The sequence below is a fragment of the Nerophis ophidion genome, linkage group LG05 (assembly GCF_033978795.1).
Source record: "Nerophis ophidion isolate RoL-2023_Sa linkage group LG05, RoL_Noph_v1.0, whole genome shotgun sequence".
Classification (NCBI taxonomy): Eukaryota; Metazoa; Chordata; class Actinopteri; order Syngnathiformes; family Syngnathidae; genus Nerophis; species Nerophis ophidion.
The window spans coordinates 51,319,134-51,335,016 of NC_084615.1; the positions used below are offsets into that span (position 1 = coordinate 51,319,134).

Genomic DNA, 15,883 nt, shown 5'->3' on the forward strand with positions numbered 1-15,883 from the left:
TTTGGCCGTTATCGCAGCAAAAACATTAGTAAAAAATAACTTCTATCTCGAAAAACTGGTCATTTCCAGCCTTACAAACCAGGCCAAAAACAACTTTTTGCCACCTGTCTTATAAAGAGCCACCGCTCGCTCTTTCTCACTTGCACCAACACACGCACTCATGGCACTTAGCCACTGATGCGTTAATGGCCACACAAAAAGTCGAATTACTCAAACACCACACAAAGTGTAAATTCCATGTCGTTGCACTATGATACCTCAATTAGATGTGTGCTTATTCAACTGTCATTTATTAAGAATGTTAATTTATAGATATTAATCATGAAATGCTGTTACGAGATTACATAAATTCTAAAAAATATATGTATTTTACAGACAAAGTTATAGGAATGTACACTTAATCCCTTGCTTACAGCTCATTGTGCAACATGAGAATGTTTTAAGGGGAACTAAATGTGATATCTGAAAGTGGTACAAATTATTTCTAAAGTAGGACCCCCACCCAGACATACAATACTAGTACATAGCTCATTATAAACACATTTTTCTGTTAAGTCAGGTTTGGGTCAGGTGTGACGTGGGTATGGCCACAGTGAGTACGTTTGATGTTGCTCACATGTGAACTACTGCACGCTGCAGCCTGCAATCCGGCTGTGCGAACGTCTTCCGACCACTCAAAACCAGCACACTGAAAGAAGTGGTGACGCGACTATGTTTGCGGATTTTGCAGTTTTCTTTAAACCACTCGACCACGCTAGTTTAACCTGAATGAAAACCGTATAAAAAGCACTTGTGACTTTGCATTAAATAATATAAAGCCCCAACATGTTATTGCATTTGGCCAAAGTGTGAGTTCTGTTTGAATTTACTATGACTGGAGGTGTTCTTATCATGGGCAAAAGGAACGCTCCAGCCTGGGTTTTATTTTGAATATACTGTAGGTTAGTTTCAAACACTTTAATTTTTATCTTAAAAAACAGCAGGTGTACAAGTTTGTAATGGGGCACAAAGTGACACTGTGAGCTTGTATATCTGCATTGTTCTAGCCAGTGACGTGCAATGAGGTTCATGGCTGGTGAGGCACTGACTTCATCACAGTCAGATTTACAAACATATGAACTCTACAAAGTATCTTATTCACCATTTGATTGGCAGAAGTTAACAGGTTATGTTTAAAAGCTCATACCAGCATTCTTTACACATACAAACTGTAGCACACAAAAAGCGCATTTAATAAAAAAACGTTATTATGGTCTTACCTTTACTTATAAATGAAGTCAATGCGCCACTCCTTTTGAACAAAAACATCGATAACTTGTTTATAGAAGTCTTCCTTATCTTTCTTTAGCTTTAAAAGTCTCTCTGTTTTGATGGAGATCACTGTCTGAAGCAAACCTTTTAGCTCCGGCGTTGGTCTTCCTTTAATTATTACTTCCTGCTTCGATGGAAAGTCCAGTTTGGAAAACTGTTTTATTTTAGATATGTAATCATCCGTGTTTAAAAGTCCAGGGGAGAGGAAAAAAATAAACACACGCTGCTCACTCTTGCTGCTTGTTGTCACTTCTTCTGCAGCCGAGTTGTCAGAAGAATGATCCCTGGGATCACTAGCACCCTCTATCACCAGGAGGCGGGAGAACAGGTGCCTCATACAGTGCGTCTTCACAGCCGTTTTATGATTGCCCAGCATAAGAAATAAGTTACACACATACAGTTGTTGACGAAATACACTGTACATTATATACCTCAGCTAACAAAACTATGGAAATGTATACTATAATTCATATAGCAATACGGTCTCACTGCACAGCAGCCAACAGTTACCTGAGTCATTGCGCAATCCATGGTTAGGCTTAACTGGCTGCGACTCACCGCAAATCTCTTCTCAGTATTTGAACGGCAAATGTGAAAATTCAATTTTTTTAATAAAAATAATCTAAAACTGGTGAAGTTAAATGGAAAATAACTTTATAAAGTATAATCACTGGATACATATAAAATTGTAATTAATATTTTTTCGTTTAACATTTTTTTTCTTTCCATGATGGCACCTGCCTCCCCTGACTGCACGTCACTGGTTCGAGCCAAGTAAAATCTAAGCTGATAGATGTCTACCAGTTGTTAATGGGTTCAACTAGTGCTAAATCTTTGTTTAATACTGTTTGTCTCTGTAGAACAGTTTGTTTAATGCTGTTTGCTTGGGACAACAGAGGTTAAGGAGAGTCCCAACTGCAGAAGAAACCACAGCTTTGTGTTTACTCGAGCTGTTGTGTTTATTTACTGCTTTGAATCCAGCATGACATATCAGATGTTATTTAAAATTATATTGATGTTATTTATTAAGAAATGAACACTTCTGTAAAATAAACAGCCTCATTTATTTAATAGAAAGTAATGCATATTAAAATGTAATCATCCTTAACCTTTAAGCTACATTGTTTTAATGACCTTCCTGCCCTCACATTTATGCCATCTAAAGGTTGACAACGGCAATGGCCAAATGACAAAATTCCAGGCCTGCTCGTAACTAACAGGGGACCAAATGCGCTAAACTAACTTTACCTACCAATTTGTACCTGCATACATCCTGAAAATCTGAAATCAAACCATAGAACCATTGCTGAGATATTTATAAAACAATCTGGCCTACTTTCATACTTCCTCCAAAGGAGCTGTTAGGGAATTTGCCGGATTTTTGACATTCACAAGTGTGACATCAGAGGATGTTTACATATATGTTAGAGATTTACCCAAAGTCCTTTGGGTGAGTCTGCCAATAACGCCCTACGTAGTCAATAAATTAGCTTTTTCTCTATCCTCTTGTTGCGGACGCATACATGCACATGCAGCCTCCGCTGTTGATATTTCTAATACAAAGTAGTGTATAGTTCTAACTTGTATCTGTCAGTAGACTCAATATAGAAGTGTTAAAATCTACAAAATAGTTGGCGGAGAGAAGACTCAGTCAAAGTGGAGGTGCGTAAATAATACCGCCCACAAAAAGGCGCATCCTGAAGAGATGGTCAGAAAGCACCACCATATTATGTAGCCCGCAAGGAAATGTTTAAATGTAGAAAACAATTCTAAATAATCCTCCTTTTAAACTAGCATAACAAGAAGCAAAGAGACCGCTCGGATCTCAAATTACTCGTTGGGTGACATACCACTGTACGGTAAGCTATTTCAGTTAATTTTGCTTGTCATTAAGGCATGATGGTGCTTCAAACCACTGGTGAGAAGCCCTGATGTGTATAGGAGAGTGCTTCTTAGTTACTGTTGACTTAAAAAATATATTTGTGTGTTTATTCCAACAAGGTTACCTTGTTTACTGCAAAATAGTTTTTGCTCACAAGCAAAATATACATTTTTGATAGGGGAAAAAGTTTTTCTCTCTAAACACAAAAAGTGTGGTGAAATGAACCGAAACTGTGGTGCAAAAATCAAGGTTTAGCCAGTGTTACCTGTTCTGTTGCACCCCATGTGTCAAATGAGTTTTACTGTCTTCGTGACTGCGGGATGTGTTCATCACTTGTGTGTGCAGACGGCGTGTTTTCGTGAGGAACGTGACGTGTTGGTGAAAGGAGACAGCCAATGGATCACTACGCTGCACTTTGCTTTCCAGGATGACAACTACCTTGTTAGTATCATTAGTTGATGTGTACTACATATTTCCATGTGTACTCTCTACAAGTGGAGCTGTCATGTGTACAGTACCTTGTCATGGATTACTACGTGGGAGGAGATTTGTTGACGCTGCTCAGTAAATTTGAGGATCGCCTGCCAGAGGACATGGCCAAGTTCTATGTGGCTGAGATGGTGCTCGCTATCTACTCAATCCACCAGCAGCACTACATCCACAGGTAACCTACTACTCCCAAATACTACACTAATGTGAGTACCTGTCTTGTACAAACCTAGGTTTGTACATGACAATTAGTCACATATTTGTGTACATGACAAGTACACTCATACAGAAGTGCATGACAAGTACACACATTAGTGGAAACATAGGTAAGTGCATGCAAGTTCTCATGTAAGTACCTAAAAAGTACTGACACAAGTACAAGACAAGTACTCACATAATTATAATGCACACGTAAGTACATGAAAAGCATTCACTTAAGTATAGGTGTGTTCGTGACAAATACTCACAAAAGTGTGTTAGTGACAAGTACTCACATAAGTGTGTGTGTATATGACAAGTACTCACATACACATGTGAGTACTTGCCATGTACACTTGTACTCACATAGGTGTGTACATGACAAGTACTCACATAGGTGTGTACATGACAAATACTTACATAGGTGTGTACATGACATGTACTCACTTATGTGTACTCTTTATGTGAGTACTTGTAATGCACTCACCTACGTGTGTCCAGTACTTGTCTTGTACTTATTTGTGTAATAGTAATGTACTTACTTATGTCAGTACTTGTTATCTACTTACATAAGTACAAACCCTGTTTCCATATGAGTTGGGAAATTGTGTTAGATGTAAATATAAACGGAATACAATGATTTGCAAATCATTTTCAACCCATATTCAGTTGAATATGCTACAAAGAAAACATATTTGATGTTAAAACTGATTAAAAAAAAATTTGGGCAAATAAACTAACTTTAGAATTTGATGCCAGCAACACGTGACAAAGAAGCTGGGAAAGGTGGCAATAAATACTGATAAAGTTGGTGAATGCTCATCAAACACTTATTTGGAACATCCCACAGGTGTGCAGGCTAATTGGGAACAAGTGGGTGCCATGATTGGGTATAAAAACAGCTTCCATGAAATGCTCAGTAATTCACAAACAAGGATGGAGCGAGGGTCACCACTTTGTAAGCAAATTGTCGAACAGTTTTAAAACAACATTTCTCAACAAGCTATTGCAAGGAATTTAGGGATTTTACCATCTGCGGTCCATAAAATCATCAAATGGTTCAGAGAATCTGGAGAAATTACTGCACGTAAGCGATGATATTACAGACCTTTGATCCCTCAGGCGGTAGGTACTGCATCAAAAATCGACATCAGTGTGTAAAGGATAGCACCACATGGGCTCAGGAACACTTCATAAAACCACTGTCAGTAACTACAGTTGGTCGCTACATCTGTAAGTGCAAGTTGAAACTCTACTATGCAAAGCCAAACCCATTTATCAACCGCACCCAGAAACGCCGCCCGCTTCGCTGGGCCTGAGCTCATCTAAGATGGACTGATGCAAAGTGGAAAAGTGTCCTGTGGTCTGACGAGTCCACATTACCAATTGTAATTGGAAACTGTGGACCTGGTGTTCTCCGGAACAAAGAGGAAAATAACCATCCGGATTGTTATAGGTGCCAAGTTCAAAAGCCAGCATCTTTGATGGTATGGGGGTGTATTAGTGCCCAAGGCATGGGTAACTTACACATCTGTGAAAGCACCATTAATGCTGAAAGGTAGATACAGGTTTTGGAGCAACATATATTGTCATCCATGCAACGTTATCATGGACGCCCTGCTTATTTGAGCAAGACACTGCCATGCCACGTTTTACAACAACTTTCCTGGCCTGGCTGCAGTCCCGACCTGTCTCCCATCGAAAATGTGTGGTGCATTATGAAGCGTAAAATACGACAGCGGAGACCCCAGACTGTTGAACGACTGAAGCTCTACATAAAACAAGAATGGAAAATAATTCCACTTTCAAAGCTTCAATAATAAGTTTCCTCAGTTCCCAAACGTTTATTGAGTGTTGTTAAAAGAAAAGGTGATGTAACACTGTGGTGAACATTCCCTTTCCCAACTACTTTGGCACATGTTGCAGCCATGAAATTCTAAGTTAAAGGCCTACTAAAATGAGATTTTCTTAAATAAACGGGGATAGCAGGTCCATTCTATGTGTCATACTTGATCATTTCGCGATATTGCCATATTTTTGCTGAAAGGATTTAGTAGAGAACATCGACGATAAAGTTCGCAACTTTTGGTCGCTAATAAAAAAGCCTTGCCTTTACCGGAAGTAGCAGACGATGACGTCACACGAGTGAGGGCTCCTCACATCTTCAAATTGTTTATAATGTGAGCCTCCAGCAGCAAGAGCTATTCGGACCGAGAAAGCAACAATTTCCCCATTAATTTGAGCGAGGATGAAAGATTCGTGAATGAGGAAATTTAGAGTGAATGCCTACCAAAACAAACAAAAAAAAAGGCCATGGCAAGTGAGAGCGATTCAGATGTTTTTAGACAAATTTACTAGAATAATTCTGGGAAATCCCTTATCTGCCTATTGTGTTGCTAGTGTTTTAGTGAGTTAATGAGTACCTTAAAGTCGGAGGGGTGTGGCCACTGGTGTTTTGACGCCAGAGTTGCTGAGAGAAGTCACGGCAGTAGGAGGACGCTGGCTCCGCTGATCTCCGGTAAGAGGCGACATATTTCCACAATTTTCTCACCGAAAACTGCCGGTTGACATGTAGTCGTGATCCATGTTCGCTTGACCGCTCTGATCCATAGTAAAGCTTCACCTTCGGGAATTTTAAACAAGGAAACACTGTGAGTTGGTGTGGCTAAAGGCTAAAAGCTTCCCACCTGCATCTTTCTACTTTGACTTGTCCATTATTAATTGAACAAATTGCAAAAGATTCCACAACACAGATGTCCAAAATACTGTGTAATTGCGCGATGAAAAGAGATGACTTTTAGCTGTAAGTAGTGCTGAGCTATTATGTCCTCTCCAACCAATAACGTCACAAACACGCGTCATCATTGCGTCATCATCCCGCGACGTTTTCAACAGGAAACTCCGCGGGAAATTTAAAATTGTAATTTAGTAAACTAAACCGGCTGTATTGGCATGTGTTGCAATGTTAAAATGTCATCATTGATACATAAACTATCAAACTGTGTGGTCGGTAGTAGTGGGTTTCAGTAGGCCTTTAATTGATATTTGCAGAAAAAAATAAAGTTTATGAGTTTGAACATCAAATAGCTTGTCTTTGTCGTGCATTCAACTGAATATGGGTTGAAAATTATTTGCAAATCATTGTATTTCCTTTATATTTACATCTAACACAATTTCCCAACTCATATGGAAACTGGATTTGTACTTGGCATGTACTTACATGAGAACTAGTCATGTACTTACCTTTCTGTGTACTTGTCTGTACTTGTCATGTACTTACCTTTTGTGAGTACTTGTCATGTACTTACTTATAGTTATGTGAATGCTTTTCATGTACTTATGTGTGTATTATAATTACATAATTATGTGTGTACTTTTCATCTACTTAAATAAGTACTTGGCATGCACTTACATGAGCACTTGCAAGTTCATGCACTTACCTTTCAATGTGTACTTGTGTGTACTTGTCACTTACTTACTTATGTGTGTGTTTGTCATGTACTTACCTATGACATAGGTAAGAACATGACAAGTACACACATGTGAGCACTTATCATTTGCTTACCTATGCGAGTACTTAAATTAGTGTGCTTACAGGGAGATCAAGTCAAGTTTTCAATGGGAAAGGCATTAAAAGCTTCATTTGGATCTACGAGGACCGACTACCAAAACGATTGTTTGCAGACTTATTCAGAAAGCAAATTAAAAATATGAATGTGGAGCGAAATTGACACTAAAGTATATTTAATACATATCTAAATAAAGGAAGTGTTCAATCGTCATAAGCATCTTAAACATTCCAGCTTTATGCTTCACAAAACGGCTTTTTGTTTCAGAGACATTAAACCTGACAACGTCTTGCTGGATGTCAATGGTCACATACGACTCGCGGACTTTGGATCTTGCTTGCGTATGATGGAAGATGGCACAGTAATGCAGACACACATGCATATGCAGTGTCCAGTTTGATGGAGACGTGAACATGTGTTCTGACTCTGCAGGTGCAGTCTTCGGTGGCAGTGGGTACTCCAGACTACATTTCTCCAGAGATACTGCAGGCCATGGAGGATGGAATGGGCCGCTACGGTCCAGAGTGTGACTGGTGGTCCCTGGGAGTGTGCGTGTACGAGATGCTTTATGGAGACACGCCTTTCTACGCCGAGTCTCTGGTGGAAACTTATGGCAAGATCATGAACCATGAGGTCAGAAGAGCACAAAGTATTTTTTGTCGAACTTGTGAGACTCCAAATGTTTTTATTAATGTTCCTTTCCAAAGACCAGGAGACATGGTTCGGATGGCACTTTTCATGCCTCATCCTCTGGTGCCATTTTAGGGTCGTCACTTTTGTCCCCAGGCTCTCGTCCTATTTCTAAATCTGAACTGTTTTCCCTCAGTGTACGCCACTGTCCTCCATTTCAGTCTGATTTATACAGAACATTCTTGAAGTGTGTGCAGGTACACAGCAGTACATTTGGATCAATCTGTGATATGATCTAGAATTTAGATATGACTTATGAACAAGTATTGCAGAAAAAAGTTTAAAAAAAATAAGTAGAATGAACACCAACAATAATTGTAGTAAGATAAGAAATTATATCTGCATCTGCACACATTGTAAAAAAAACAAACTATTGAACACTTGTCACTCTACCCTCACTACCCTCACTATCATGGCTATACCATCACTCTACCATCATTCTATCTTCACTGTATCTTGACTCTATCCTCACTTTACCGTCACTGTACCATCATTCTACCTTCATGCTATCGTGACTCTACCCTCATTCTACCGTCTCTCTAGCATCATTCTACCTTCACTCTATCCTGACTGTGCCCTCACTCTACTGTCACTTTATCCTGACTCTCCCCTCATTTTTTCTTGACTCTCCCATTATTTGACCCTCACTCTATCCTGACTCAACAGTCACTCTACCCTGACTCTACTCTCACTGTACCCTCACCCTGCTACTGCTCTTTTGCAGGAGCGTTTTCAGTTTCCTGCCAACGTGAGCGACGTGTCCGACTCTGCCAAGGATCTGGTCCAAAGGCTCTTGTGCCCGAGGGAGCATCGGCTTGGTTTAAACGGGATTGCAGACTTCAAGAACCACCCCTTCTTCTCCGGCATCGACTGGGACAATATCCGCTCTGCCGAAGCGCCGTACATTCCAGATGTGTCGTCTCCCACAGACACGTCCAACTTTGATGTGGATGATGACGTCCTGAAGAACCCGGTGAGGATAACTTGTTGCTATCATTCTTCTTATCGGTTAGTGTGCTGAACTCCAGAAGCTTCTTGGTGGGATGATGATGATGATGATGATGATGATGATGATGATGAAAGTAACAGGGGGACTTGCTTTAAGCTCACTTTCACCTCAATGACATCATCATTCAGTCTGTCAACGTGGCACATGGGAACTGGATCCTATTTGACCGCCATGTGCCAGCATCTCCTGTGCAAAGCCCTTTCATCTTTATGATGCATATGGACTATTACAGAATGTTTCATCATGAGTTGTCTCACTGGTAGAAAAGGAATTCTCAAATGAATTTACTCAGGCATCCCAACAAGTTTAGTGTTGAATCTCGTCAACGTCATCTTGAAGAGACCAAACTGTGGTTGAAGCCAAGTGATTTGAATCCAAAAACCATCACAAAGCTTCTTTTTTGGCCCTAACAACCTTTTAGTCAAATTCTTCCAAACGTGTGCAAGATCACCATCAGAAATATTGTAGAATTTACTCCTTTCCTCGCTCTTGTAAATGCAGAGAACTTTGCTTGCACTGCTGTAATGCACTCTTTACTTCTTGCAAAAACCTTCCAGAGCTGTCAACATCATTGCTCCACAATGAAGCTTCGTGCTCACGTCTGATACCAAACTGACATAAACATCCTTGGGAAAAATACTTTTCTCAGGACTGAAAATATTGAGACTTTTTGATTGTTATTAGCAATGTTTGAGTGTTATTAGCAATTTCTCATCATTTTAGGTATGGTTTAATTTTCGGTTGTTCTACTCTTTTCTGTATTGTCCTATTTTTCTACACCATTATCATTTTCACGGTCTCAAGATTTATACAGGTGTCTTATGTGTTATTATTACATTCATGCAGTCAGTCCTCTGGGGACGTCCAGTTTTGATAATGTCAGTAGTGTTCTCTCCAATGTCATGGTTGAAGCTTTCTATGCTATTTGATGACAAATGTTGATTGACCAAGGTGTTCTTCTCACTGCTCTTTGTTGAATAGGACATCCGTCCACCAGTATCTCACACGGGCTTCACTGGGCAACACCTTCCGTTTGTCGGCTTCACCTACACCACTGAAAGCTGCTTTTCTGACCGTGGCTCCCTCCCCCGAGCAGAACTCTGCAGGGAGGAGGGAGGCGGGGGGCAGGGGGTGGAGGCCTTTGAGAAGAGGATACGCAGTCTGGAGCAGGAGAAGCAGGAACTGAACCGCAAACTGCAAGGTTGTTCCCTAAACACTTCTTAGCTCACATGGTGCGTTTTACCTTTGACCTTTTGTGTGTGTTGTGTACCTTTAGAGTCCACTCGGGCCCTGCAGGCTCCGCATTGTGGAGGAACACTGAGTCCAGACAAAGAGATCAAGAAGCTGAACGAGGAAATTGAGCGTCTGAAGAAGAAGCTGGCCGGTCAGAGAAGGACCAATTGTTAATTGGAAGACCAATAGTTTGATTTACACGCCTTTGCTTTCCCAGACTCTGATAGGCTGGAGCACCAGCTGGAGGAGGCGGTCACCTTGAGACAAGACTATGAGAGCTCTGCCTCCAAAGTGAAGATTCTGGAAAAACAGGTGAAGACCCTGAGACAAGAGAAGGAGGACGTCAACAAGGTAAGGAGTTCCCGACGGGGATGACGTGCTCGTTCGTCCTCGTGCATTAGCTAACCTTTGTTTTTGCCCTGGTGAGCAGCAGTTGGTGGAGTCTCTTGAGCGTCTGAAGAGCCAGTCGAAAGAACTTAAGGAAGCCCATTCCCAGAGGAGGTTGGCACTGCAAGAGAGGTCTGAGCTGTCGGAAAGGATGGCCGAGCTGCGCTCCTCCAAACAGCGTCTGTCACGTCAGCTTCGAGACAAGGAGGAGGAGATGGACGTCATCCTCCAGAAGATGGAAGTCATGAGACAGGACATCCGCAAGACTGAGAAGAATCGCAAGGAGGTGATATGAATTCTTTACTGTTGTAGTTGTTTTTTTTTACCACTGAAGGTGGCAAGAAAGTTCATATCAATTCTGTGTTCAAAAAGCAGAAAACGTGCGACCGACAAGAATAAACATAATGAAATAAACAAAAACATTAATTGTAAAGGTGTCAAAACAGTGATTAAAAAATGATTCTCAAAATGTAAGATGTGAATCAAACAAGCACTGATTATGTCTTCAAAGCAAGCCTGCTTATGCTGCACAAGAGCACTTCTCCCCTTCAAGCCCTCTAAAACGTCAAAGCTGTATCTCATCGTTCAGTTAAGGCTTTCTCTGCAATTTATCATTTTCAACAATAAAAAGGGATGAGTAGCTCAAACAGCTTTGAACTTCTCTCCAATCAGCATACTTCATTATCAACTAAGGAAGCAAACTTGTCATCTTACAAAAAGATCTACATATGCAAACAAATTTGAATCCACACATAAAGTAAACTTATGTAAGATGTATATAGAATAAGAACAGTCCATGTGAAATGTGAATGAACATGAGATGATGACGAAGGCCATTCTCCTTCTATAATTTGTAGACAAACATTCTAGCAAAAAAAAAAACAGGAAAAGGAGAACGACTGGGATCACAATCACAGACCTTCTCAATGAAATGTAGAGTTATCTGTAATAATTCACATGCCATGATGCAATTAATTTTACTGCATTTGAAAATGATTAATTGTATTCTGTTGAGACTGCTCAAGCTTTTAAGTGCCTTTTGTTTCTCCTCAGTTGGAGGCTCAGCTGAACGACGTAAAGGCAGAAGCTTCCAAAGAAAAGAAGCTGAAGGAGCACAGCCAAGTTTACGCCAAACAGCTGGAGACGGAGCTGGAGACTTTGAAGGTCAGAGGTCACTTCAAAGGTTCACACGTCTGTCTTCTTCTTCAAACCAATGTCTTGACAAAAGAGGGAGAATTTGGACATTGATCTGGTCTTACAGGCATCCTGGTCTCAGTCTCAACAGGGACGAGGAGCTGCAGCATGGGGGGTGGAGTCTCAGCAAGAGTTGTCTCGGTTGAAGGCGGAGCTTGACAAAAAGGTTCTGTTCTACGAAGATGAGTTGCTCAGGAGAGACTCCGCACATTCTTCTGAAATAAAGAACCTGAGTAAAGACCTCCATGACTCAGAATGTTTGCAGCTTGCCAGCAATAAAGAGCTGCAGCAGCTCAGGGACAAGTTGGACAAAGACAAGAGGGACAGGTGTGTCTTGTTCGGAGAAGTTGTGTAGCACCAGCTAACTAACTGTTAATTTACTGGCTTGTGGTTGACGGTCTGGTCTCCCTGCAGACAAGCGGAGATGGACGAAGCAATTGCTGTCCTGAAAGAGAAACATGAGCGAGAGAGAAACCTCCAGATTGAAGAAAATCGCAAACTGATGACTGAAACGGACAAGGTGTTTCATTGGAGCTCACGCCTGCTTTGAATGAAGTTGTGCTGCTGCTGCTTGTTTGTGATCGCCATGTTCCTGCTTTGTCCTCAATTAGTTGTGTTTCTTTGTGGACAAGCTAACTGCTCAGAATCGTCAGTTGGAGGATGAACTTCAAGATCTGTCCTCCAAAAAGGAAAGTGTAGCCCACTGGGAGGCTCAGATTGCTGAGATCATTCAGTGGTGAGTAGCTTGTTTGTTCTCTGAATGAGCACAAGAGGGCGCTGTCCTCACAAAAGATGTTGCTGCAGGGTGAGTGACGAGAAGGATGCTCGTGGTTACCTTCAAGCTCTGGCCACCAAGATGACTGAAGAGTTGGAGACACTACGCAGCTCCAACCTGGGAAGCAGACCTTTGGTAATAACACCTTTAATCATAATTAAAGCAAGCAAACGCCCTTGAAATTTTGTTTTCTAGTCGTTTATACAAATCTGACAATGTTGATAACATAATGTTGCTCAGATGTTTCATATTTAAGTCTATGTACATACAGAAAACCAAATGGTTTTAAAAAGTAAAAAGCCTGAAGTGTTTTCAAGGGTCAAGTGAGTCTTTTATAAATACATAAACAATATAACATAACAGTAAAGAATAAATGCCAGTGGTAAGATGACAACACAAACATATCCAGTTGAGTTAGTGTTAGCCTGTTACATGTCTAGCATTTTTTTTTTTAAATCGATTTTGGATTTTATTTTGGTCTGTCTTGTCCAACCAGTCAGGGAAATCATAGTTATCATTTAGATGCCCATATCTGCTGTACAGATTTACTTTAGAAAAGAGAAGTGCGTGATACTGCTCTTGTTGCCTTATTTGTATTTATTATTATTATTATTATTATGTTTGGGTGGAATTTTATTGAAGAAAAACTGTTTTCTTTTGAATAATATAGAAATTTATCACAGTTGTTTATTCATTTTATGGAGGAATGTAGTTAATCATAGAACCAGCAAAAGTGTTCTGATTTTGAAACAAGATTCAATTCTGATCCAATTGTTACCCTCAAGAATCGAATTGAATCGTGTGGTGCCTAAAGTTTCACAACCCTAGTTGTTTAGGTTATTTGAAAATAGCAGCTAAATAATTTAAAGTATGCGAGCTGTTTGGGAATTGGAAGGTAGATATGTTATTTGTTTGATCCCAGCTTGTTAGAGATGATGAATTAAATCCAGCAAATTAACAAACTACTAACCTCTCTCTGACACACACACACACACACACACACACACACACACACACACACACACACACACACACACACACACACACACACACACACAATGCAGGACCCCCTGTGGAAAGTGCGTCGCAGCCAGAAGTTGGACATGTCTGCTCGTCTGGAGCTGCAGTCTGCTCTGGATGCTGAGATCCGAGCCAAACAACTGGTCCAGGAAGAACTACGCAAGGTCAAATCTGCCAACATGGCACTGGAAAGGTCAGAGGTCACTTTGTGTTATCTGTAGGAATAAATTATATATCAAAAAAATCCTGTCTTCTCGTGCAGTAAGCTGAAAGAGTCAGATGAGAGGAGCAGAGAGATGGTGCAGCAGATGGAGAGTCTGAAACAGGAAGTGGACGACACACGGTCGCGTTCGGACAAAGGTGAGCGTGCACGCTGGCAACGAGTAGCATCAAACAATTAGCATGTAGAATCAAGGTGTGTTTAAGGCGTCCTATACTTCACCCTTCAAACTTGTGTCAGCAGCACTGAACCTGCCAGACTTCCAAGACGCCATCTTTGAATACTTCAACACATCTCCGTTGGCACCTGACCTGACCTTCAAAGTGAGTGAGCTCTCTCTGTAGATTTTTCTGACCAATTAGTGAGCAGAATCAAATCACATGAAAATGTCATTCTTGTGCTGTATTTCCACTTTAAATGTTTTGTTTCATTCATATTTGGAATACTTTAAAGTAGAACAACCTTTACTGTTTACAACTACTTATATTGTTGACATTTCCTATGATGCAGTTGACATAATTTGTTCTTTGTCATATTTCTTCTACATGTTCTACCTGCAGACATCTGATATAGACTCAACCCCCCTGAGAAGTGAAACCCTGCCCTCCTCACCTTCCACCTCTGAAAACGAAGTATGTTTGATCATCGGAGGGTTTCAGAGACAATGCCCATCAGAGGGTTTCAAAGACAATGCCTACATTGAGACGTGTCTGTCTTATAGGATTTGAAGGTGTTGTCAGTCCCAACCAGCCCCTCCCTTACTGACCAAAGTTCTTCAGTGGCCCCGCTAAAGGTAGAGAACTTCAAATATTATTTTATTATTTTAGAAGTTCAAATTTCTAAATCTCTCATTTCTTGCAGCCCAAAGCTCACCAGCTCAACATTAAGACCTTCTCCAGTCCAACACAGTGCACCCACTGCACCTCCCTGATGGTGGGGCTGATGCGACAAGGTTATGCCTGTGAAGGTGAGCACAGCGCCACCTGCTGTCTAACGTGTCTTTTTTATGACTTTTACACTGAAGTTCAGCTTCATTTTAGTCATACTCCAGTCAACGCAATTGATTGTTTTAGTCTACTTTTAGTTGACTACATTTCACAACATTTTAGGTGACTAAAATATAAAGTATCAACGTTTAAGTAAGCATCTTTCAAGTGTCCTTGAAAGCAGGTTTATTTACTCTACCTGCAAAACATGTCAAAATCAAAATTCATGAGAAAAAGTAGTGTTGTTATACAGGGCATATGGAAAGTATTAATATCACCAGGTCAGAACCATCCCTACATGGAAGCATTGTGGTGGGAGCTTCAAGCTGTGGGAATTTTTTTTAGCAGCAGAAACTTGGACATTAGTCATGATAGAGAGAAAGATGAATGGAGCAATATACAGAGATATCCTGGATGAAAACCAACACTTCCCATCCAACCTGATGGAACTTGAGAAGTGCTGCAAAGAGGAATGCTCGAATAGGTGTGCCAAGCTTGTGGCCTCATGTTCAAAATACTTGAGGCTGTAATTTCTGCCAAAGGTGCATCAACAAAGTATTGAGAAAAGGATGTGAATAGTTATGTACGTGTGATTTTTTTAGTTTTTTAATTTTAATACATTTGCAAGATTAAATAAACAACTTTTCATTTTGCCATCATGCAGTATTGCCTGTAGAATTTTGAGGACAAAAATGAATTTATTCCATTTTGGAATAAGGCTGTAACATAGATGGAAAAATTGAAGTGCTGTAGATACTTTCCGGGTGCACTGTATGTACATGAATTACTAGACACAAAAAAATATATAAACATTTTGTGTTCAAACATCTACCGTCCACAGTGTCATTAGCTGCTTTTCCATCGCAGTTTTTCGCAAAATAAAAGCGCCATTTCTAAAATTCTGGCAAAGTATATTTGCG

At 40.4% G+C, this 15,883-nt stretch overlaps 1 protein-coding gene across 3 annotated transcripts in view; it reads left to right on the top strand.

The window, feature by feature from the left end:
- The window catches only part of cdc42bpb (CDC42 binding protein kinase beta (DMPK-like)), a 30,546-nt gene that overhangs the window by 6,050 nt on the left and 8,613 nt on the right, over positions 1–15,883 (top strand). For 2 of the 3 annotated variants that reach the window (XM_061901433.1, XM_061901436.1), the window contains exons 4-23: positions 3,539–3,634; positions 3,709–3,857; positions 7,717–7,810; positions 7,882–8,082; positions 8,864–9,112; positions 10,130–10,349; positions 10,425–10,532; positions 10,599–10,732; positions 10,812–11,054; positions 11,822–11,932; positions 12,030–12,289; positions 12,377–12,482; positions 12,574–12,698; positions 12,767–12,872; positions 13,802–13,950; positions 14,020–14,117; positions 14,221–14,300; positions 14,538–14,609; positions 14,699–14,770; positions 14,839–14,944. In XM_061901433.1, the coding sequence (XP_061757417.1) occupies positions 3,539–3,634; positions 3,709–3,857; positions 7,717–7,810; positions 7,882–8,082; positions 8,864–9,112; positions 10,130–10,349; positions 10,425–10,532; positions 10,599–10,732; positions 10,812–11,054; positions 11,822–11,932; positions 12,030–12,289; positions 12,377–12,482; positions 12,574–12,698; positions 12,767–12,872; positions 13,802–13,950; positions 14,020–14,117; positions 14,221–14,300; positions 14,538–14,609; positions 14,699–14,770; positions 14,839–14,944 (2,779 nt within the window). The remainder of the gene's footprint in view (positions 1–3,538; positions 3,635–3,708; positions 3,858–7,716; positions 7,811–7,881; positions 8,083–8,863; positions 9,113–10,129; positions 10,350–10,424; positions 10,533–10,598; positions 10,733–10,811; positions 11,055–11,821; positions 11,933–12,029; positions 12,290–12,376; positions 12,483–12,573; positions 12,699–12,766; positions 12,873–13,801; positions 13,951–14,019; positions 14,118–14,220; positions 14,301–14,537; positions 14,610–14,698; positions 14,771–14,838; positions 14,945–15,883) is intronic. The other variant, XM_061901435.1, reaches the window with a different exon arrangement.